Source organism: Camelus bactrianus, chromosome 33 (genome assembly GCF_048773025.1).
Source record: "Camelus bactrianus isolate YW-2024 breed Bactrian camel chromosome 33, ASM4877302v1, whole genome shotgun sequence".
NCBI classification, from domain to species: domain Eukaryota; kingdom Metazoa; phylum Chordata; class Mammalia; order Artiodactyla; family Camelidae; genus Camelus; species Camelus bactrianus.
The window spans coordinates 18330343-18346562 of NC_133571.1; the positions used below are offsets into that span (position 1 = coordinate 18330343).

At 57.8% G+C, this 16220-nt stretch overlaps 1 protein-coding gene across 6 annotated transcripts in view; it reads left to right on the top strand.

Annotated features, from left to right (window-relative positions):
- SLC37A2 (solute carrier family 37 member 2) overlaps positions 1-14334 on the top strand; it is a 28794-nt gene extending 14460 nt beyond the window's left edge. For 3 of the 6 annotated variants that reach the window (XM_074357092.1, XM_074357091.1, XM_074357090.1), the window contains 17 exons: positions 2386-2467; positions 2945-3038; positions 3169-3247; positions 4786-4921; positions 5329-5405; positions 6130-6296; positions 6840-6877; positions 7143-7295; positions 7620-7710; positions 9155-9217; positions 9505-9590; positions 10055-10103; positions 10273-10346; positions 10620-10698; positions 10825-10922; positions 11168-11232; positions 11455-14334. In XM_074357092.1, the coding sequence (XP_074213193.1) occupies positions 2408-2467; positions 2945-3038; positions 3169-3247; positions 4786-4921; positions 5329-5405; positions 6130-6296; positions 6840-6877; positions 7143-7295; positions 7620-7710; positions 9155-9217; positions 9505-9590; positions 10055-10103; positions 10273-10346; positions 10620-10698; positions 10825-10922; positions 11168-11232; positions 11455-11485 (1440 nt within the window). In that variant the 5' untranslated portion in view covers positions 2386-2407 and the 3' untranslated portion in view covers positions 11486-14334. Of the gene's footprint in view, positions 1-65; positions 2309-2385; positions 2468-2944; positions 3039-3168; positions 3248-4785; positions 4922-5328; positions 5406-6129; positions 6297-6839; positions 6878-7142; positions 7296-7619; positions 7711-9154; positions 9218-9504; positions 9591-10054; positions 10104-10272; positions 10347-10619; positions 10699-10824; positions 10923-11167; positions 11233-11454 lie in introns of those variants that run through there. The other 3 variants (XM_045521678.2, XM_074357089.1, XM_010961643.3) reach the window with 3 other exon arrangements.
- Positions 14335-16220: the final 1886 nt, after the last annotated feature.

Genomic DNA, 16220 nt, shown 5'->3' on the forward strand with positions numbered 1-16220 from the left:
GAGTCCCCGGAGATCTCTCTTACAGTTTCTCTGGCCTATTGCTGGGTCCCTAGCACCGTGCCTGGCGTGTATAGGATGTGGGCGGGAGGGCAGTCTTGTTCTGCCAGAGAAGCACGATGTCAGATGTGGGCACGTGTCTGCTGCTCTCACAGCTTCTCCCACCTGAGTTCTGGAAGAAGAGGACACCAGGTGAAGGAGGAGAAGGGAGAACAGCTGGGCTGGCGGAAGTCAAGGGAGGGTGATCTGAGCTGTCTCCTGGGTGGGCAGGTGCTGGCACTCGGGGTTTAGCAGTATGGTGGGAGGAGGGAGGCGGGGCAGCCAGGCTGTGTCTTTTGACCCTTCCTTGGCTCCGGCCAGCTCCTGAGAGGGCTCGGTGTGGCTGAGTTGCAGCTTGGACCTCACTGCCAGGCTCATCAAGGGCGATCGGTCAGCTCCAGGGCCTTGGGAGTCTTTGAGACCCAGAGATCTGATTTGTCACCAGAGTCAGTGGCTGCATCCATGTGGCAGCCAAGATAGGCTCAGCTGAGTCCTGGGGGTCTTGAAGGTGATGCAACAGAGACCTAGGGACCAGGCTGAGAGTAGCATCGTGTTCACCTGCTTCTGAGGATGTGGTTGGTGCTGTCATCTACGTGCAACTGATGAGGAAGCCAGAAGCAAAAAAGGTTTAGGAACTTGCATTTGGTCACACAGTAAATTAGAGGCATCCCTCAAAGCTTTCAGCTTTTTTCCAGACCAGGCAGCTCCCCAGGCAGGGCTCCGGGTGAATGTTACCTGCAAGGCTGTGGTTTTCTCCCATCCATTGCTCTTTGAAGAAGTCCCTCTCCAAATTCTCTCAGAGAACCTCCCCAGATTCTAGAAGTCCCTAAACAGGGACTCATGAGCCATTTGCCAGTAGGAAAACATTGCTTCCACCAAGCTTGTCCGTGTGGGTCACTGTGACAGCCCCTTGGACTAACCCCAGTATCCCTGGGGGACCACTGGTGACCCCCTCGTGCACCCTCAGGAACTGGGAGCCAGAGAGGCAGGGCTGGAAAGGAGCGTGACATCCAGACTAAAGAGTCGGAGCTTTGTTCTCGATGGAATAAAGAGCCACTGCAAACCGTTCAGCCTGGTGATGGAGGTGGCGTGTGCACCCTCCTGGTCTTCAGAAGATAAGCTGTGGGGCAGTGGGGAGGTTGAAGATGGAGAATGAGCCCAGGGCTGAAGTGAGGAGGGGCTGGTGGCCCAACCTGAATCCAGATGCTGCTGAAGGCCCCTTTATTGCACAAGCAGTAGCCTTCATGATGTGCTTGGGGGAGATGATTTGGGGGTTTGGAGGCAGATCCCTGGAGAGGGCAGACTCAGCCTCCAAGGGTTCTGGCCCTTCGGTTCATGCAGCCCAGGGAGAGAAAGGGCTTCAGGGCCCATCCTCGCCTGCGTCCCCAACTTCTCCATAAGCTCTTTAATAAACCAGGCTCTGGGCTTCCTGTGGGGCTGGCAGTCCATTCTGAGGTCTATTTTCCATGTACTTCCTGGGTTTGGGCTGCTGACTGGGCTCAGCTGACGCCACGCTGGGGAAGCAGACGATGACTCAGGAGGCCTTGGAGGCCCTGCCCCGGACCCTCAGGAGAAGGGAGGCATGGGGCATGCAGGGGAAACTCTGATGGTGCGTGGCTGAACTGTTCTTTCCACCCCAGACCAGGGCAGGGGATGAGAGGGGGGTGGCTGGGAGAGGGCACATGTGATGTATGAGCCACGGGTGGAAAGAATGACCCTTCTGTCCAGTCACATGGACTAGCCTGGGACCAGGAAGAAGACCTGGGTTTGCCACCAGCTTTCCGTCTGCTGCCACGTCTCCATCTGTTTTGGGCTCTGCTCTGACTGGGCTGCAGCCAGTGCTGTCTGCTGTGTTCTGGGCTTAGATGGAGCCTTGTCCTCACTTTAAAGATAGACGCCCCTCCCGCATCAGCCTCCTACCCGCTTTTGCCTTTTCTGGCATTTTAAATATGGTTCTCTCTCCCTGCCCCCATCTCTCTCTCTCTCTCTCACACACATAGAGGCACCCTGACCCTAGTGAGGCTGAAGAGAAGCCAAGGTGATGGGGAGCAGGGGGAGGTGCTCTGGTGTCGTCCAGGGAGCTCGTGCTGGGCCGGCGCTGTCAGGTCCCAGGAGTCGGGACCAGGGAGATAGGCCTCCCGAGCACCCTGGCCTCTGTGCGTCTGTTCCTACCCTCCCCTTGGCCTCTGCCCCAAGGAACTTGTGTCTGGAGGGGAGCCCGAAGGTCGAGAGCGGCGGTGCTGAGACCCTGAGGCTGCCAGAGGAGGCACAGGTGGGATGCGTCCTGCATGCAGCGGAGACGGTGGGGCCGAGCCTCTTGCCAACCCAGATGCCCACCTTTTCCTGCAGGTTCCGAGGCTTCATCCTGCTGATGACCTTCCTCATCTACACCACTTATCACATGTCCCGGAAGCCCATCAGTGTTGTCAAGGTGAGGCTGGCCTGGCAGTGAGGAAGAATGCAGGAGATGCGAGCCCTGCAGAAATACCCTTCAGTAGGATGGTCTGGAGCTCGGCCCGTAACCGCCGTATCCCCTGCCTTGGTCACCGAGCCTGCTCCTCCCCCTGGCCGACTCCCGCTTTCAGCAGCTCTTTTTCCCAGGAGTTTCCCCAGCGGCTCCCTTTGGGTTATTCACCAAGACAGCGGTGCCAGGGGCTGTGGGTGCACCCAGAGAGCGGGCACCCTGCGCTCCGCGGGTTCTGCTCGTAGACTCCCCTTGCCCCCTCACCAAGGCTGCTGTGGCCACTTGTCCCTGGAGCCAGGGGAGGTGCCAGAGGAAGGAGCATAGAGTCCAGGAGGCTGGGCGGCAGGGCTGGTGTGGTTGGAAAGGTTGCTTGCTCCTTTCTGGGCTGAGTGGGCTGAGGGGCCACAAGATGACCCCCGACCTGTGCATGCGCTGCCTCCCCAGAGCCGTCTGCACCAAAACTGCTCAGGGATAATCGAGCCCGTCAACGAGAGCCACAGTCTCAACGACACCACGTGGTGCAACTGGGCCCCGTTTGGTAAGAACAGGGCAAGTTGCTCTTCCCCAAACCCCCCTCCCCTCCCCAGGAAAGGGCTGTCTGGGGCCAGAGGGGCTTCTTGCAGGGGCATCCAAGCAGCCAGCTTTTTGTCTCTCCCATCGGCTTTCAGATCAGAGCAACTACAAGGAGTTACTGGGGGCCGTGGACAACGCCTTTCTCGTGGCCTATGCCATCGGCATGTTCATCAGGTGAGAGGGAGGCCGAGCCTGTGACCGTCCCACAGCAGGATGGTTCGGATCTGCCATCTCCCCTTGACCAACCTGGGGGCAGCGGGGTCAAAGGGAAAAAGGTGATGGCTCCCCCAGGTGGAAATGAGACAAGACCCTTCCACACAGCATCACCCATCACCGTCCGTGCTTCCATGGCCGCCGAGCCTGCTCCTTCACCTGGCCAACTCTCACTTTTAGTAGCTTTATTTCCTGGAAATGCTTTCCTGGATCTCCTTTTGAGTTTATTCAGTCAGATGGCAGTGCTGTGGCTGGAATATGGTTTGTCCTGGGCCAGGGTCCTTGAAGAATAGCCCTGGATGCCAGAAAAATCCCAACATGGCTTTTACATAGCAACCATGGTTTGTTCCCAGGAACCAAAGATGACTAAGGCAGGGTACCACCTCCAAAGAGCTCACAGCCTAATGGAGTGACCGGTACCCCAGCAGCCAGTTATAAAACAGTGCGGTGTCTCTGTGACAGAGCTGGTGATGGGGCACCCTGGGGGCTCAGAGGGAGTCGCTTAGTCCAAGCTGGGATTATAGAAGTGGGGCTCAGGAAGGCTTCTCGGAGGAGATGACAGGAGTTGAGCTCGGCGATGGAGAACGGCTCGGCGGAAGGGATAGCACGGGTGAAGCAGCGTGATCTGGGGGGTGGGGTGGGTCCACAGAGTGAAAATTTGAAGGAAGTGGTGGCAGGAGATGGGGCTGAAGAGTGAGGTCATTGTGGACCAGGCCGTGGGCACAGGAGAGCCACTGAAGGTGCCAAGTTCAGATTACATTCAGACAGATCACTGAGGGTGACAGAAGGTAGACTTGAAGGAGGGCAAGACGAAACTTCAGGTCATACCAAGGAATGGATGCGATTGTAGCCCAGCTGAGCTTCGAGGAGAGCTTGAGTTAGAACTGTGGTACTAGAGGGGAGCAGAAATGACACGCTGGAGAAGTGAGAGGTGCAGTGGTGGGGCTTGGAGACTGATGTGAGGGCTGGGGCAGGACACTGAGAGAGCTCCGTCGTTTCTGGTTTGAGTGGCCAGGCATGGTGGTGCCACCCAGTCCAGTGAGGGAAGCAGGACAAGGTGCTGAGTGGCAGTTTTGTGGGGCATCTAAGTCAAGACGTCCAGAAGTCATCTGGGTATGATCCTGAAGCTCTAGGGGAAAGTTCAGGCTGAAGATACGCAGTTGGGGCTGTTGAAACATATAGGTGGTGGTTTAAACCATAAAAGGGATGCGAAAGAAAATGCATGAGAAGGAGTGGTCTGCCAAGGGGAGCGAGGGGGCAGCAGTGACATCAGTGGGGCCCCAGAGAGAACATTCAAAGTCAGCAGCATCAGATAAAGCAAAGGACCTGGGAATGGAGGACTGGGGGTGTCCCTGGCACGTGGCAACACAGGGGTCATTGGTGGTCACCTTGGAAGAGTCGTTTCGGTGGCTTTGGGCGGGGGGGAGGGGAGAAATAGTAGGTAGAAAGTCAAGGGGCGCAGGTGGTGGAGATTAACCTCAAATCCAACTCTTCTGCAGTGGCATTTTTGGGGAGCGGCTCCCCCTCCGTTACTACCTTTCGGCCGGAATGCTGCTCAGTGGCCTTTTTACCTCGCTCTTTGGCCTGGGGTATTTCTGGAACATCCACGTGCTCTGGTACTTCGTGCTCATCCAGGTACACGCCTCAGTCTGGCACTCAGGCCTGGGCACAGAAAGCGTCCTTGAGGCTTCTGGTCCTCCCCAGCTGCCCCTGGCTGATGGCAGAGGTGGGCCCCGTGGGCTCCCTTCCCAGCCCAGTGCCCCTTTATTACACAAGCTGGGTCCTACTTCCCACATCCCAGGTCAGCCTTATTCGCTCAGTGAGTCCGCACTGAGCACTGTCCTCAGGTCCCTTGAGATGCCCGTGAGGCCTGGTCTCTGCAGTGGGGAACTCGGGCCACAGGAGAAGTCAGCGCGTGGGTTAGGTGGTGTGTGCACGCACAGGAGGGAGGGAGGGCTGTAGCATGGGCGGTGGAGGGACCCCCTCCCAGACGCTGAGCCGCTCAGCCGGGCCTGCCCCGCCGCCCTCCTCCCTCCTTGCAGATCTGCAACGGCCTTGTCCAGACGACGGGCTGGCCCTCCGTGGTGACCTGTGTTGGCAACTGGTTCGGGAAGGGGAAGTGAGTGTGACGACGGAGGTGGGGTGGGCGATGCCCGAGGGGGCCTGGGCCGGTGAGGGGGCCCATGTGGTCCCAGCATAATTTCAAAGTGAAAGATGAGAAACAGGCCTCCATCTTGCTGAGTTTCATAGGCCAAGATACAGATGTTTTAGTTACTAAAAGCAGTACTGATTTTCTCATTGGTAAGGTTTTAATCCTTCAAACCTGCAACCTTAGTTGTGATTTTTCCTCATAACAGATGAATTTCCATTTTGCATGAAGACAGAAAACAAAGCCTATAAAACTGTATATGCATGTATGTTTTTTCTTGAACTGGCTTCTGTGCAAAAAATGTTTCTTTGGGGCAGGGTTTCTCCATCTTGGTCCTGTTGACATTTGGGGATGGATAACTCTTTGTTCTGGAGGCCATTCTACACATTGTAGGATGTTTAGTGGCCTCCATGCTCTCGATGCCACTAGCACACCTGGGCTGGGACAATCAGAAATCTCTAGGCACTGCCAGTGTCCCCTGGGGGCAGAATCAACCCCCAGGCTTTGCTGCCACTCACTTGACACCAGAGAGCCCACCCCCTGCTCCCTGGCTGGCGTCCTGGGGCCTGGAGGCTGCAGGCAGTCAACTTCTTGCACTTGACCAGGACAGCTGGGATGAACCCTGTGCTCCTCTTCTTACTGTTCCCGCTCTTCTCTCCCTCCTTCCCTGCCCCTCCCGGCGCGCTCCCTCCAGGCGGGGGCTCATCATGGGCATCTGGAATTCCCACACGTCCGTGGGCAACATCCTGGGCTCCCTGGTCGCCGGCGTCTGGGTGGATGGGCAGTGGGGGCTGTCCTTCGTGGTGCCAGGCATCGTCATCGCCATCATGGGCCTTGTCACCTTCTTCTTCCTCGTTGAGTGTGAGTGGACCCTCCCCTCCCCCTGGGGCCCAGAATCGAGGTCCTGGGAGAAGGCAGCTGGTGCAGAGGGGAGATTACTGATCAAGGAGTTGGAAGAACTGATGTGTGGGACAGGCGACCTCTCTGAGGCTCAGTTTTCTCACTTGTAAAATAAGAGTATCAACGCCTACTTCCTTGGGCTGTTGAAAGTTTCAGTGAGAGTCTGTAGTAAGGATGGCAAACCTGGCTGATCTGAGCGTGAGGAGGGACAGGCGGACTCCACAGGATGCTCGCCATCTTTGCCGCCTCTTCCTGGCTCCCTGACAGCCTAGTAAGTCAGCTTGGCTGGGAGTGTGGTCACTTCGTAGCCAGAGAGCGGAAGTCCCTGGGGCAGTCGTGACACAGGTCATTGTGAGGACACCCAGGCCTGGAAGGTGGTCTCCTGAGCCCTGGTTCCAGGCTTCCTTGTGCTGAAAAGTCGCTACCTTGGAGGGTGGGGACTACACCCCGTGCAAGGTGAGGGCCTGGCCTGCTGGGAAGCTGCTTAGAAGGTTTTTCTTTCAGACCCAGAAGACGTGGACTGCACCCCTCCTCAGCACCACGTGAGTGTGGCCCCCAGCCCTCCCAGTCCCCGGGGGCCTGGGGAATTGGAGGAGGGGGCTGTGCACAGTCACTCCGCAGGCCGGAAGGCTGGCCCTTGTGTGGCTCCCGGACAGCCTGCTGGGCCTGGCAGGAGGATGATCCAGTCCAGGAGGGGGACATGTGCCTCTTCCAGCTTGGGAGCCCCTGCCTCTCACGTGGGTTGTCCCTCCAGCTGGTGGGAGCTGGTACGTGGATGTGCCCATAGCAGGGCTTCTCTCTGCTCAGGGTGAGCCAGAAGAGAACCTGGACAACCCTGAGGACCCTGCGAACAGACCCCACGCTAACAAGGAGAGCAGCCTGGAGTCTGCTGGCAGCGGCTCCAAGGAGCCAAGTGCTGGGCCTGCTGCCATCAGTTTCTTTGGGGCCCTCCGGATCCCGGTGAGAAGTTTGTAGAGTGGAAGGAAGAGAGAGGCTTTCTAGATTCTTCTGCTGGATATCAAGAGATGATCTGCAGTTTCTGGGTTTCTTTCCATGTGATCCCTAGGGAGGGCGGCCCTGGGGAGGGGGATGTGGGAGGCCCGCCTTGACACAACATTCGAACCGCAGACACCTTGCCATCACTGAGACGGGACGTGTGCTCGAGGCTGCTTTGTGTGGTGGGTGGTGGGAAGTGCAGGCGGGGCCCTCAGATGCCGGTGGGGCTGCACCAGATCAAGGATGCCTTGCACCCCTCTCCATCACGTCCTCTGTTATGCTCCCCAGGGCGTGATCGAGTTCTCCTTGTGTCTGCTCTTTGCCAAGCTGGTCAGTTACACCTTCCTCTACTGGCTGCCCCTCTACATCTTCAATGTGGGTGAGTCACAGGGAGGAAGGGGTGAGGGGTCTCTGAGGGGGAAACCTGTCATGTGATGCTTATGACTCCAGGAACAGGCAGGATTTCTGCTGAACCTCTCAAGCAGAAGGAGATTTTTATTTTTCTTTAATGGGAAGCTAAGCCTCTTAGACGACCCCCTAGACCCCTGATTCCAGCCACCTTTCCTCCCTTGGCACTGAGCTGGGGTTAGGAACTGTAATCCTCCCTAACTTCTCCTCCAGCATTAAGTGTAGAAGAAACCCACCCCCAGGCTTCTTGGCTCATAGGTGGGTGGGATGGGAGGGTGCTAGAAAATCTGCCTTTTGAATGCCTCCAGGAGTCCCTTGAGCCTCCCCCAGCCCAAGGAAGAGGCCTGCTGAGCTCCCCCCAGCGCATGTGGTCTTGCGGTAAACACTGTCGTCCTCTTCCAAGGGGCTCCCAGGAGCCTTGAGGACTTGATGCCTTGTGCCTAGTTCTGTTGGGCTGCCCATCTTGTGGACCTGCTCTCCTCTGCCTCTACCTCTGCCCCTGCCCAAGGATGGACAGATGAGGAGAGGACACTTGTGGTTGAAAAAAGATGTGTATGTCCACCGGTTTCAGGTCTCTGGTTTTCCGCAGGTGGAGCTACTCTGTCAAGGAGCAGTTCCACCCCCAGGGCCTCGGAGCTCCTCCAGGGCCAAGGACCTCTCACCCAGGGCTGCCCTGCTCATTCCAAGCCCTGTGGGAGGGACGGGGCTGCCTTGCCACACAGTATGCTTGCACGGAACAAGATGCCATGGGAATTAGTCAGGGCTGAATCTAAGCCGGGACTTGCCCCCAGCTCTCTCTGAGGGGCCTCCCTCACAGACAGGGCTAGAGCACCAGGGAGACTCTGTGGACACCGTGACTCTTTGTTCTGTGACCTTGATGCTGACTTTAAAATATGACTCAACCTTGAAGGCTGAGCTACGATTCAAGCTTCTGGACATCCTTTTCTCTAATCCTAGGGCAAGGGCTGGGACCTGAGGTCCCCTTTTCCCTGCGAGCCTTCCTGGCTGTTTTTATTAGCAGGGACCTCAAATGGAGGTGAAGCACTCCTGGCGGGACCTGCCGCTAGGTCAGGGGCAGAGCAGGAATGTGCTGGATGAGCTGAGGCTCCGTGAGAGCAGTTGTGCCCTCCGTGGGACAGTGGTCTCCAGGGCCACATCCTAGTGCTTTCAGAAGAGGCTATTCCAGGCGGTCAGGGCCATCGGACAGGGGGAGAAGTCAGTACAGGACTGGGGGCCCATCCCAAACAGCTGCAGACTCACTTGGGACCTCGGCCAATCACTTTCCCATGGGCCCCACTCCTTCCTCTGATCTGGTGCTCTGGATCAGGTGCTCTGCGGGGACACTTCTGGCGGTGGCCCTCCAGGAGGTCTGCCCTGAGCCCCCAGGTCTGAACACATGTTCTTGTTTTCCACAGTTCACTTTAGTGCCAAGGAGGCCGGGGACCTGTCCACGCTCTTCGACGTTGGTGGCATCATAGGTGAGGCCGTGCCCTCCCTGCTCTGCCTCTAGGCTGCATTCCCCTCTTCTCTTGTGGGGGTGCAGAAAGAAGGGACAGGTCCAGTGGGACGTGACCTGAGCAGGTGGCATCAGAGAAAAAAGGGTTCCTGCCCAGCTGGGTGGCCCTAGGAAAGAAGGTCCTGGTGTGTGTGTGGTCTTCCCACGAGCCGTGGGCCTAGGGAGGGCAGCAGAGGGAGAAGCTCTGCTGGCTGTGGGCGCACAGGCCCAGCGAGCGCTGGGGCAGCGTGCGCGTCGTGTGTGTTCCAGGCGGCATCTTGGCGGGGCTCGTCTCTGACTACACCAACGGCAGGGCCACCACCTGCTGTGTCATGCTGATCTTGGCTGCCCCCATGGTGCGTATAACCTCTAGGGCAAGGTACAGGTGCACGTGCGCGTGTGCCCGGGCCGCTGAACCGTGCCCGCACCTGCGCATCGTGTGCACACGCCCTTCTCTGTGTGCGTTTGCACACCCCCGTGGGAGGGGGAGCCGAGGTTGGCACAGGAAAGAAATCCAGACTGAGAATTTTGGAAAGGGGCTATTTGGCCTTGGTGGAGAAGGAGGGGGCAAACTTCTTGACCAAGGAACAAATAAGAGATGGAGGTTGACTATGAGAGGAGACTTTTACGAGGGAAATAGTAGCTTAACACGTGTTAGACCTTGTATCCCTGGGACTCGTGAAGGCTGAGAGGTCTGGGTATGAGGAGGGAAAGGAGGAAGGGGATCTCTGGGGTTCCCCGACTTCTAGGCTCCAGTCTGACACAGGGGCCCGCATGGAAGCCAGGGTGTGACTCTGCCTGTCCCCTTCTTCTCTCTTAGATGTTCCTGTACAACTACGTTGGCCAGAATGGGATTAGCATCTCCATAGGTGAGCAGACGGTCCTGCCTTGGGGTCCCACGAAGCTGGCTTGGGGCATTTGTGGGAGGCTGAGGGAAGTGGAGGCTCTCAGCCTGGTGCCTGGGGGACTCACCTGCTCTGGGGCTGGGGGTGGTGGGGGCCTCTCCTCTCTAACTGGGCCATTTCTTCACCACCTCAGTAATGCTGATTATCTGTGGGGCCCTGGTCAACGGCCCATATGCGCTCATCACCACTGCTGTCTCAGCTGACCTGGTAAGCGGGGCCACCTCCCTGAGGCCAGGGATCACTTAGGGGATTGGTCAGGGCCTCTTTCTCTAGGTCTATCCCCTCTGTCTTCCCCCCTCCCCTCGTGCGCAAAGACAAGATCCTCAAAGCCCTTCAGAATCCGCCATCAGGCACCCCCCACCTTTCCTCTCAACTCCCAGCCTCAGTTGCTGCCTCTCCCCGAGCCGGCCCCTCTGCAGGGACTGGTCCTGCTGGTGCTGCGTCTTGGTTGGGCCTCCCCACTCTGCTGTCTCTCCCCAGGGCACTCACAAGAGCCTGAAGGGCAACGCAAAGGCGCTCTCCACCGTCACGGCCATCATCGACGGCACCGGATCCATAGGTCTGTGACTCCTCGCTTTTAGCTCTCGGCAGCTGAGCCGGGGCCTTGTCTTGGCAAACTCTCAGGATGCTGCCCTCGTGTGGGCGGGGCGGGCCAGGGCCTGCTCTGAGGCTGTGCTCCATGCAGGTGCGGCTCTGGGACCTCTGCTGGCCGGGCTCATTTCCCCTACAGGCTGGAACAACGTCTTCTACATGCTTATCTCTGCCGACATCCTGGCCTGCTTGGTAAGAGTTTTGGGGTGCACAGATGGGTACGGGGCAGGGTCCCGTCCAGCGGAGCTGGACAGCTGGAGGTCCACAGCATTGGCTATTTGGGGCTCTGGGGCAATGAGAACAGCTCCCTGTGCTCAAAACCACCTTGTCTCCCGTGGTGACCCTAATGGCACTGTGAGCTCACCTGGCACCGGGGACCGCCCATGTGCTCCGTGCTGACGTTGTCCCCCCTTCCCTCTGTGCGGCTGATCCCCCAGCTCCTCTGCCGGTTGGTGTACAAAGAGATCCTGGCCTGGAGGTCATCCCTGAGAAGAGACAAAGGGTGAGTCCTCCGGGGGTCTGGGGGGACAGCTGGGCCCCACCTCCCCAGCCTGCCTTCTCACGGGCGTCAAAACCAGCGCTCGGTGGCTCTGCACGTGTCGGAGCCCAGCTCCAGCCCAGGCGTCAGGAATGTGGCTCTGGACCCCGAATATGCTCCGTGAACGCCCTCCCCGGCCACCGGCCCCACTAACCTATCCTCTGTTGTCCCTGTGTGTCTCCATAGCTCTAGTGTGGCCCTAACCCACGCGCGGTAGTATTTTCCTCAAATCCCATGACTTTTGTGAGTATCTTCTTCAAGTCTGTGACCAGTGTGCCGTCAGCATGGGACTTGCATGCAAAGCCTCTCTCCTCCAGTGCAATTTTTCCAACTTTCTCTTTTTCCTTGGGGGCCAGTTCCAAAGACTCTGAACCCGTCTTCCCGCGATGCCTGGGAAGTGTTTCCTAAGGGGCCTGAGCTGCCGTGGAGGCTGGCAGCCTCTTCCCCTTAGGGAGAGTGGTAGGCCTTTGGACGTACCCCCAGGACAGAGGAGGCAGCATCCAGGGAAACCGTTTTCCCTCTGAACTCCGACCTGAGCTGTCTGTGCCTCCCGCAGTTCAGAAACCGGGGTCATCTGGCCCCTCTGCCTGGGGTGTGCAGAAAATGCAACTACCCGGCGAAGCCTCTGGAACAAAACCCAAAGCTGGCTTGCTGCGCTCTCTGCCTGTTGCCCGTGGTGGCGGGTGTGGAGGCCACCCAGATAGGCGCGTGGCGGAGGCACGCCTCGCGGCTGGCGCTGTGGTTGGCAATGTTCTCTCGTGACCTTTCTGGCTTTCCTTAGGAAGCTCTTGCTAATGAGAAGCTACCAGAGCAGTGGACCTGGTCTGAATGGTAAATGAGGAAGAGCCCACTGGGGTCACGGTAACCAGCACTGTACTTAGAGAAGCACCTCCTTTAAGGAAGGTGTCATCCTGGTTGGGGGTGAGGGTTGGAGAGCAGGAGGCATTAAGGGAGTATCTGTCCTGCCCTGCCTCGGAGGGGGAGCCGGGGTGCTCCTTCCCCCTGCCTTCCCCGGGCCTGGCCCGAGGGGACCTAGGGAGGGGAGGAAGCGAAGCAGAAAGGGAAAAGAATGAGCGTGCGGTCAGCTTGCACGCTGTGCGTGAGCCGAGCCGGACGTTAGATGTACCCGCTTACCTCTCAGCAGCCCTGCGAGGTAGGTGCTCTCACTCAGAGATGAGAGGACGGAGGCTCAGAACTCACGGAATATACCTCAGGCCTTCAGCTAGTCCCAGCAGAGTCTAAATTTGAGCCCAAGCATGTGGGGCTTGCTTTTCTCTGCACGGCTGCCATCCTAGGCTGGTCCTTCTCTCTGAGGAAGGCCTGTGTGTGCGGAGCAGAGTTGCTTGCTGGGGCAGAGGGAGCATGGGGCTTGGAACCAGAAATGCTGGACAATCCTGACTTCTCTGCTCACTCACATCTGTAAGACCTTGCACAGCTTCTCTGTACGTCCGCGTCCTTGTGTGTAAAATGGGGGTGCTTATTTCTAAACACCCAACAGGGTAGACCTCAGGCAGCGACAAGATGGGATGTCATACTGTTTTGCAAACTGTCAAACGTGGTACAAATGTTGTAAAGTTTTTTAGCATCATTCTGGCTTGGTGCTCCCTGCCAAAGAGGTGACAGGGAGCACGAATTATAGTGAATGGGGATGAGAGGCAGTTATGATGGGGCCCTAGGAACTGGCCCTCCCTGTCCCCTCCACTGGGGCAGGAGCTTGTGAATCCGTGTCTCACTTTCTCTTCCGTGGCCTCTCTCCTCACGCAGGTATAGAGAAATGTGAGGCCCCGATCAGGACAGAAGCGTGGAGGGCCCCCGCCGGGCCCCAGAGTGCTCCCCCACAGATGGCTGAGGCAAAGCCTCTTGACCCGACAGCAGCTGGCCCAGCCCACGGGCTCTGACGGGCCAGGAGACTCCACAGGAAGGGGACTGCCAAGCTTGAGGACACGGAAGACCCAGGGGCCTTGCTGCAGGATGGAAGGAAAGTGCCCACTGAACTGGGAAGGCATCTTGAGACCAAACACTAGGCCGGCAGCTCCACGAGACCAGTGGATCAGTTTATCGCGGGGTCACTTACTCATGGGGTGGGATCGGGGTCGACTCAGGTAGATACACTCTGGAAGCATTCGCAGCTGCGCTCTGCACCGCGGAGGGGCCGTTGGGACGATTTTGTAGTTAACCTAGGTCGGGGCAGGAGCTTGGAAGGAGGACAGGCATTCCTAAGTTAAGATGATGAATGGATAACTAGTCGTGTGGGTGCCGGGAATACGTCAGGGAAGGTTTTCATCATTGTTTGGAGACTAACAGAGCATAGAGGCTACCTGGTCCTAATGGTTATTAAATAGTATCTATTAACTACAAGGCCCTTGATGACAGAGGAGTGATTCACCACACAGCACAGTCCTGGGTGGAGTCAGCAAAAGAAGAGGAGAGACTGTGAGGGCCCAAGACGGCCTCAGTTACGCTGACAGCAGTACAGGTGTGAGCTCTGGAGGTTGTGGGCAGAAGGGTTGGGGATCGGGGCTGAGTGTGGTCTCCGTTTGGTACAAGAAGGATATGCTCAAACTCCTGCTGCTTTAGACTCCAACACAGAAGGCAGAGTTTCAGTGGAGCCAAGGCCTGGAAAAAGTGTCTCCTTCTCACGTTAAACTTGAACCTCTGTAATCAGCCTGTCCCTCTAAGTGGGTATTTTCAAGCCACCCGGCCCCTCTTTGTCCCTTTGTCCACAAGCTGGTTTTCTCCAGGTAGCTCCCCCCTGTGGCACCTCTCCTACCCTCCGTTTGATCCTGTTTCTAACTCTTGATCCGTTTTGATTAGAGCATTATTGCTGTATCCTCCGGGGCCAGGACTAGGGAGAGGCGAGGAGTCATCACTCCCGGGCTCGGACCTGGGCCGCCCCTGAGAGTGAGCGCCCCCTGCCTTGCTCGAGTCCCAGTCCTCTGTGTCCCCAGGGACGGTGGCACATCAGGGCAGTGCTGTGGGGAATGGTTTGGGGTGGGGTGGGCATGACTGAAAATACCAATATATGCATTAAATATTTTGATAACGAAATGCCAGTGGTTATTGAGTGCTCACTGTGCACCAGCGCAAGAAGACCGACCCTGAGCACAGGCGCTAGGGTGACAAGACTAGCAAGGGGGGAGGGGCTGCTGGCTGCATCCAGGCGGCTGTTCTGTGCGTGGTTTGTGGCTCTCTGCAGCCGGCCTCTTCTTCCCCGTGTTCCCGACGTGCTTATTCTGCCCCGTGAAATCCCTGGGTTTGCCAGGCTGGCTCTTGGCGTTTCTGTCTGCCCTCTGAAGCTGCCCATCAGCACCCACAGCGCCTGTGCCCATCCTTGTCAGGGCTCGTGGGAGCTCTGGGAGTGGTGACCCAGGACCACAGGGCAGTGTGCTGGGGCTGCCTGCAGTTGGTGGGTGCAGAGTAGGTGGTCGTGACCACACTGATGGCCCTCAGGGCCAGCCTGTGGGGACCAGTGCATTCACTGGATACAAATCCCTGCATGTTGAAACAAGTCGTACACACGCCAGTGGTGACAGATAGGATGTCTCAGTCTGCCTGAGACGCATTCTGGCTTTGAAAGCAGAAGCCAGGCAGGCCGTCCAAGTCCTCAGGTCCCATGGTGGAGCTGTAGCCGGAGGGCCAGGTCTTCATGTTCACGGACGCTTCTTTCAACACCATGTTTACCTGACAGCAACACTCAGGAGAGCCACCAGATGGCACCATCATCCCACGGTAGCGCCCGCATGGCCAGGGCTGCCTTTCTGCTTTCAGCCGTGTATGGGGAGTGGTTGGAGGGGGGATTGAGGAGGGTAGCAGGTAGGAGGTGTGGCAGGGAGGCGAGGTTCCCTCACTGGGCCGCTTCCCCCAGCAGGGTGGAGGCGAGTGGAGTGTTGCACCTCCCTGGGCGCTCACTCTGGCGGTCCCCGCTTCCCCCTCCTCACCACTCCCCAGTCGCTTTGAGCCTTTTCCTCATTAGAAAATGGTACTAAAGTTGCCGACCTCAGAGGCGCCCTCTGACGGGAGACGGCTCAGGGCTAGAGGCACCCTTGCCCTCAGGGGCTTGTCTAGTCAGGGGCTGAGACAGGACCATGGGAGTGCTGAAACACTACAGGAGAAAGCCCTCGGGGAGGTGACTCACGTTGACCCACCTCGACGTCCAGCCCTTAGGGTCGGGGCTGGCAGGGGGGTCACGCCAGGGGCAGTGGGAGGAACATGTGACCATCCATAAGGAAGAAGGAGCAGGACTTGGGCCATTAGTTTGATGAGGTAGTGAGGGGACAACAAGGAACGGGGAGGGTGTTAAAATGAACACGTGTCAAGCCCCCAGTACGTTAGGCACAGGGACCGGAAAACGGATCCGTGTGGTGCTGCGGAGATGCACAGGGCTTGTGGGGGCTCGGGGCGGCCTCGGACATGAGGGCTGGGGCTGGAGGTAGAGTTTGGGGCCCCCACCCTGAGACTTGTCCTTGCACACTTGTCTCCCAGGCCCAGGGTCCCTGCCGCACCGCAGTTCTGGGCACTGACTGTCCCCAGAGGCCCAGGACCTGCCCCCTCTCTGGGCCTCGGCACTCACTCGGGGCTAATGCAGGAGCATTATGTTAATTAGTTATTCATTTAATTTAACTTCACATTTGGTCTCAATTAAGCTTAAAGTGTTCTTCCTTATAGATGTTACAACAGCCCTTGTAATTAAAAAGCAGTAACTCTTTGCATTTCTACTTTAGAGATCCACTGGGAGGCTGGGCTAGTGGGGGGGGGAGGAAGGGGAAGCAGTCTTGGTAGATCTTAGCTCTCTGCGGTGGCGGCCACTAAGACTGAAGTCGGGGGAAGGAAACGAAACACCATGGGTGTCAAGTGGGCACTCCGAGGACTAGACAGGTACTGCAGCTCAAGGGGCCGACCTCGTCTACAGAGGCGTGGGGTGCAGGGAGGATGGGAGAGGGAGGGTGCAAGGC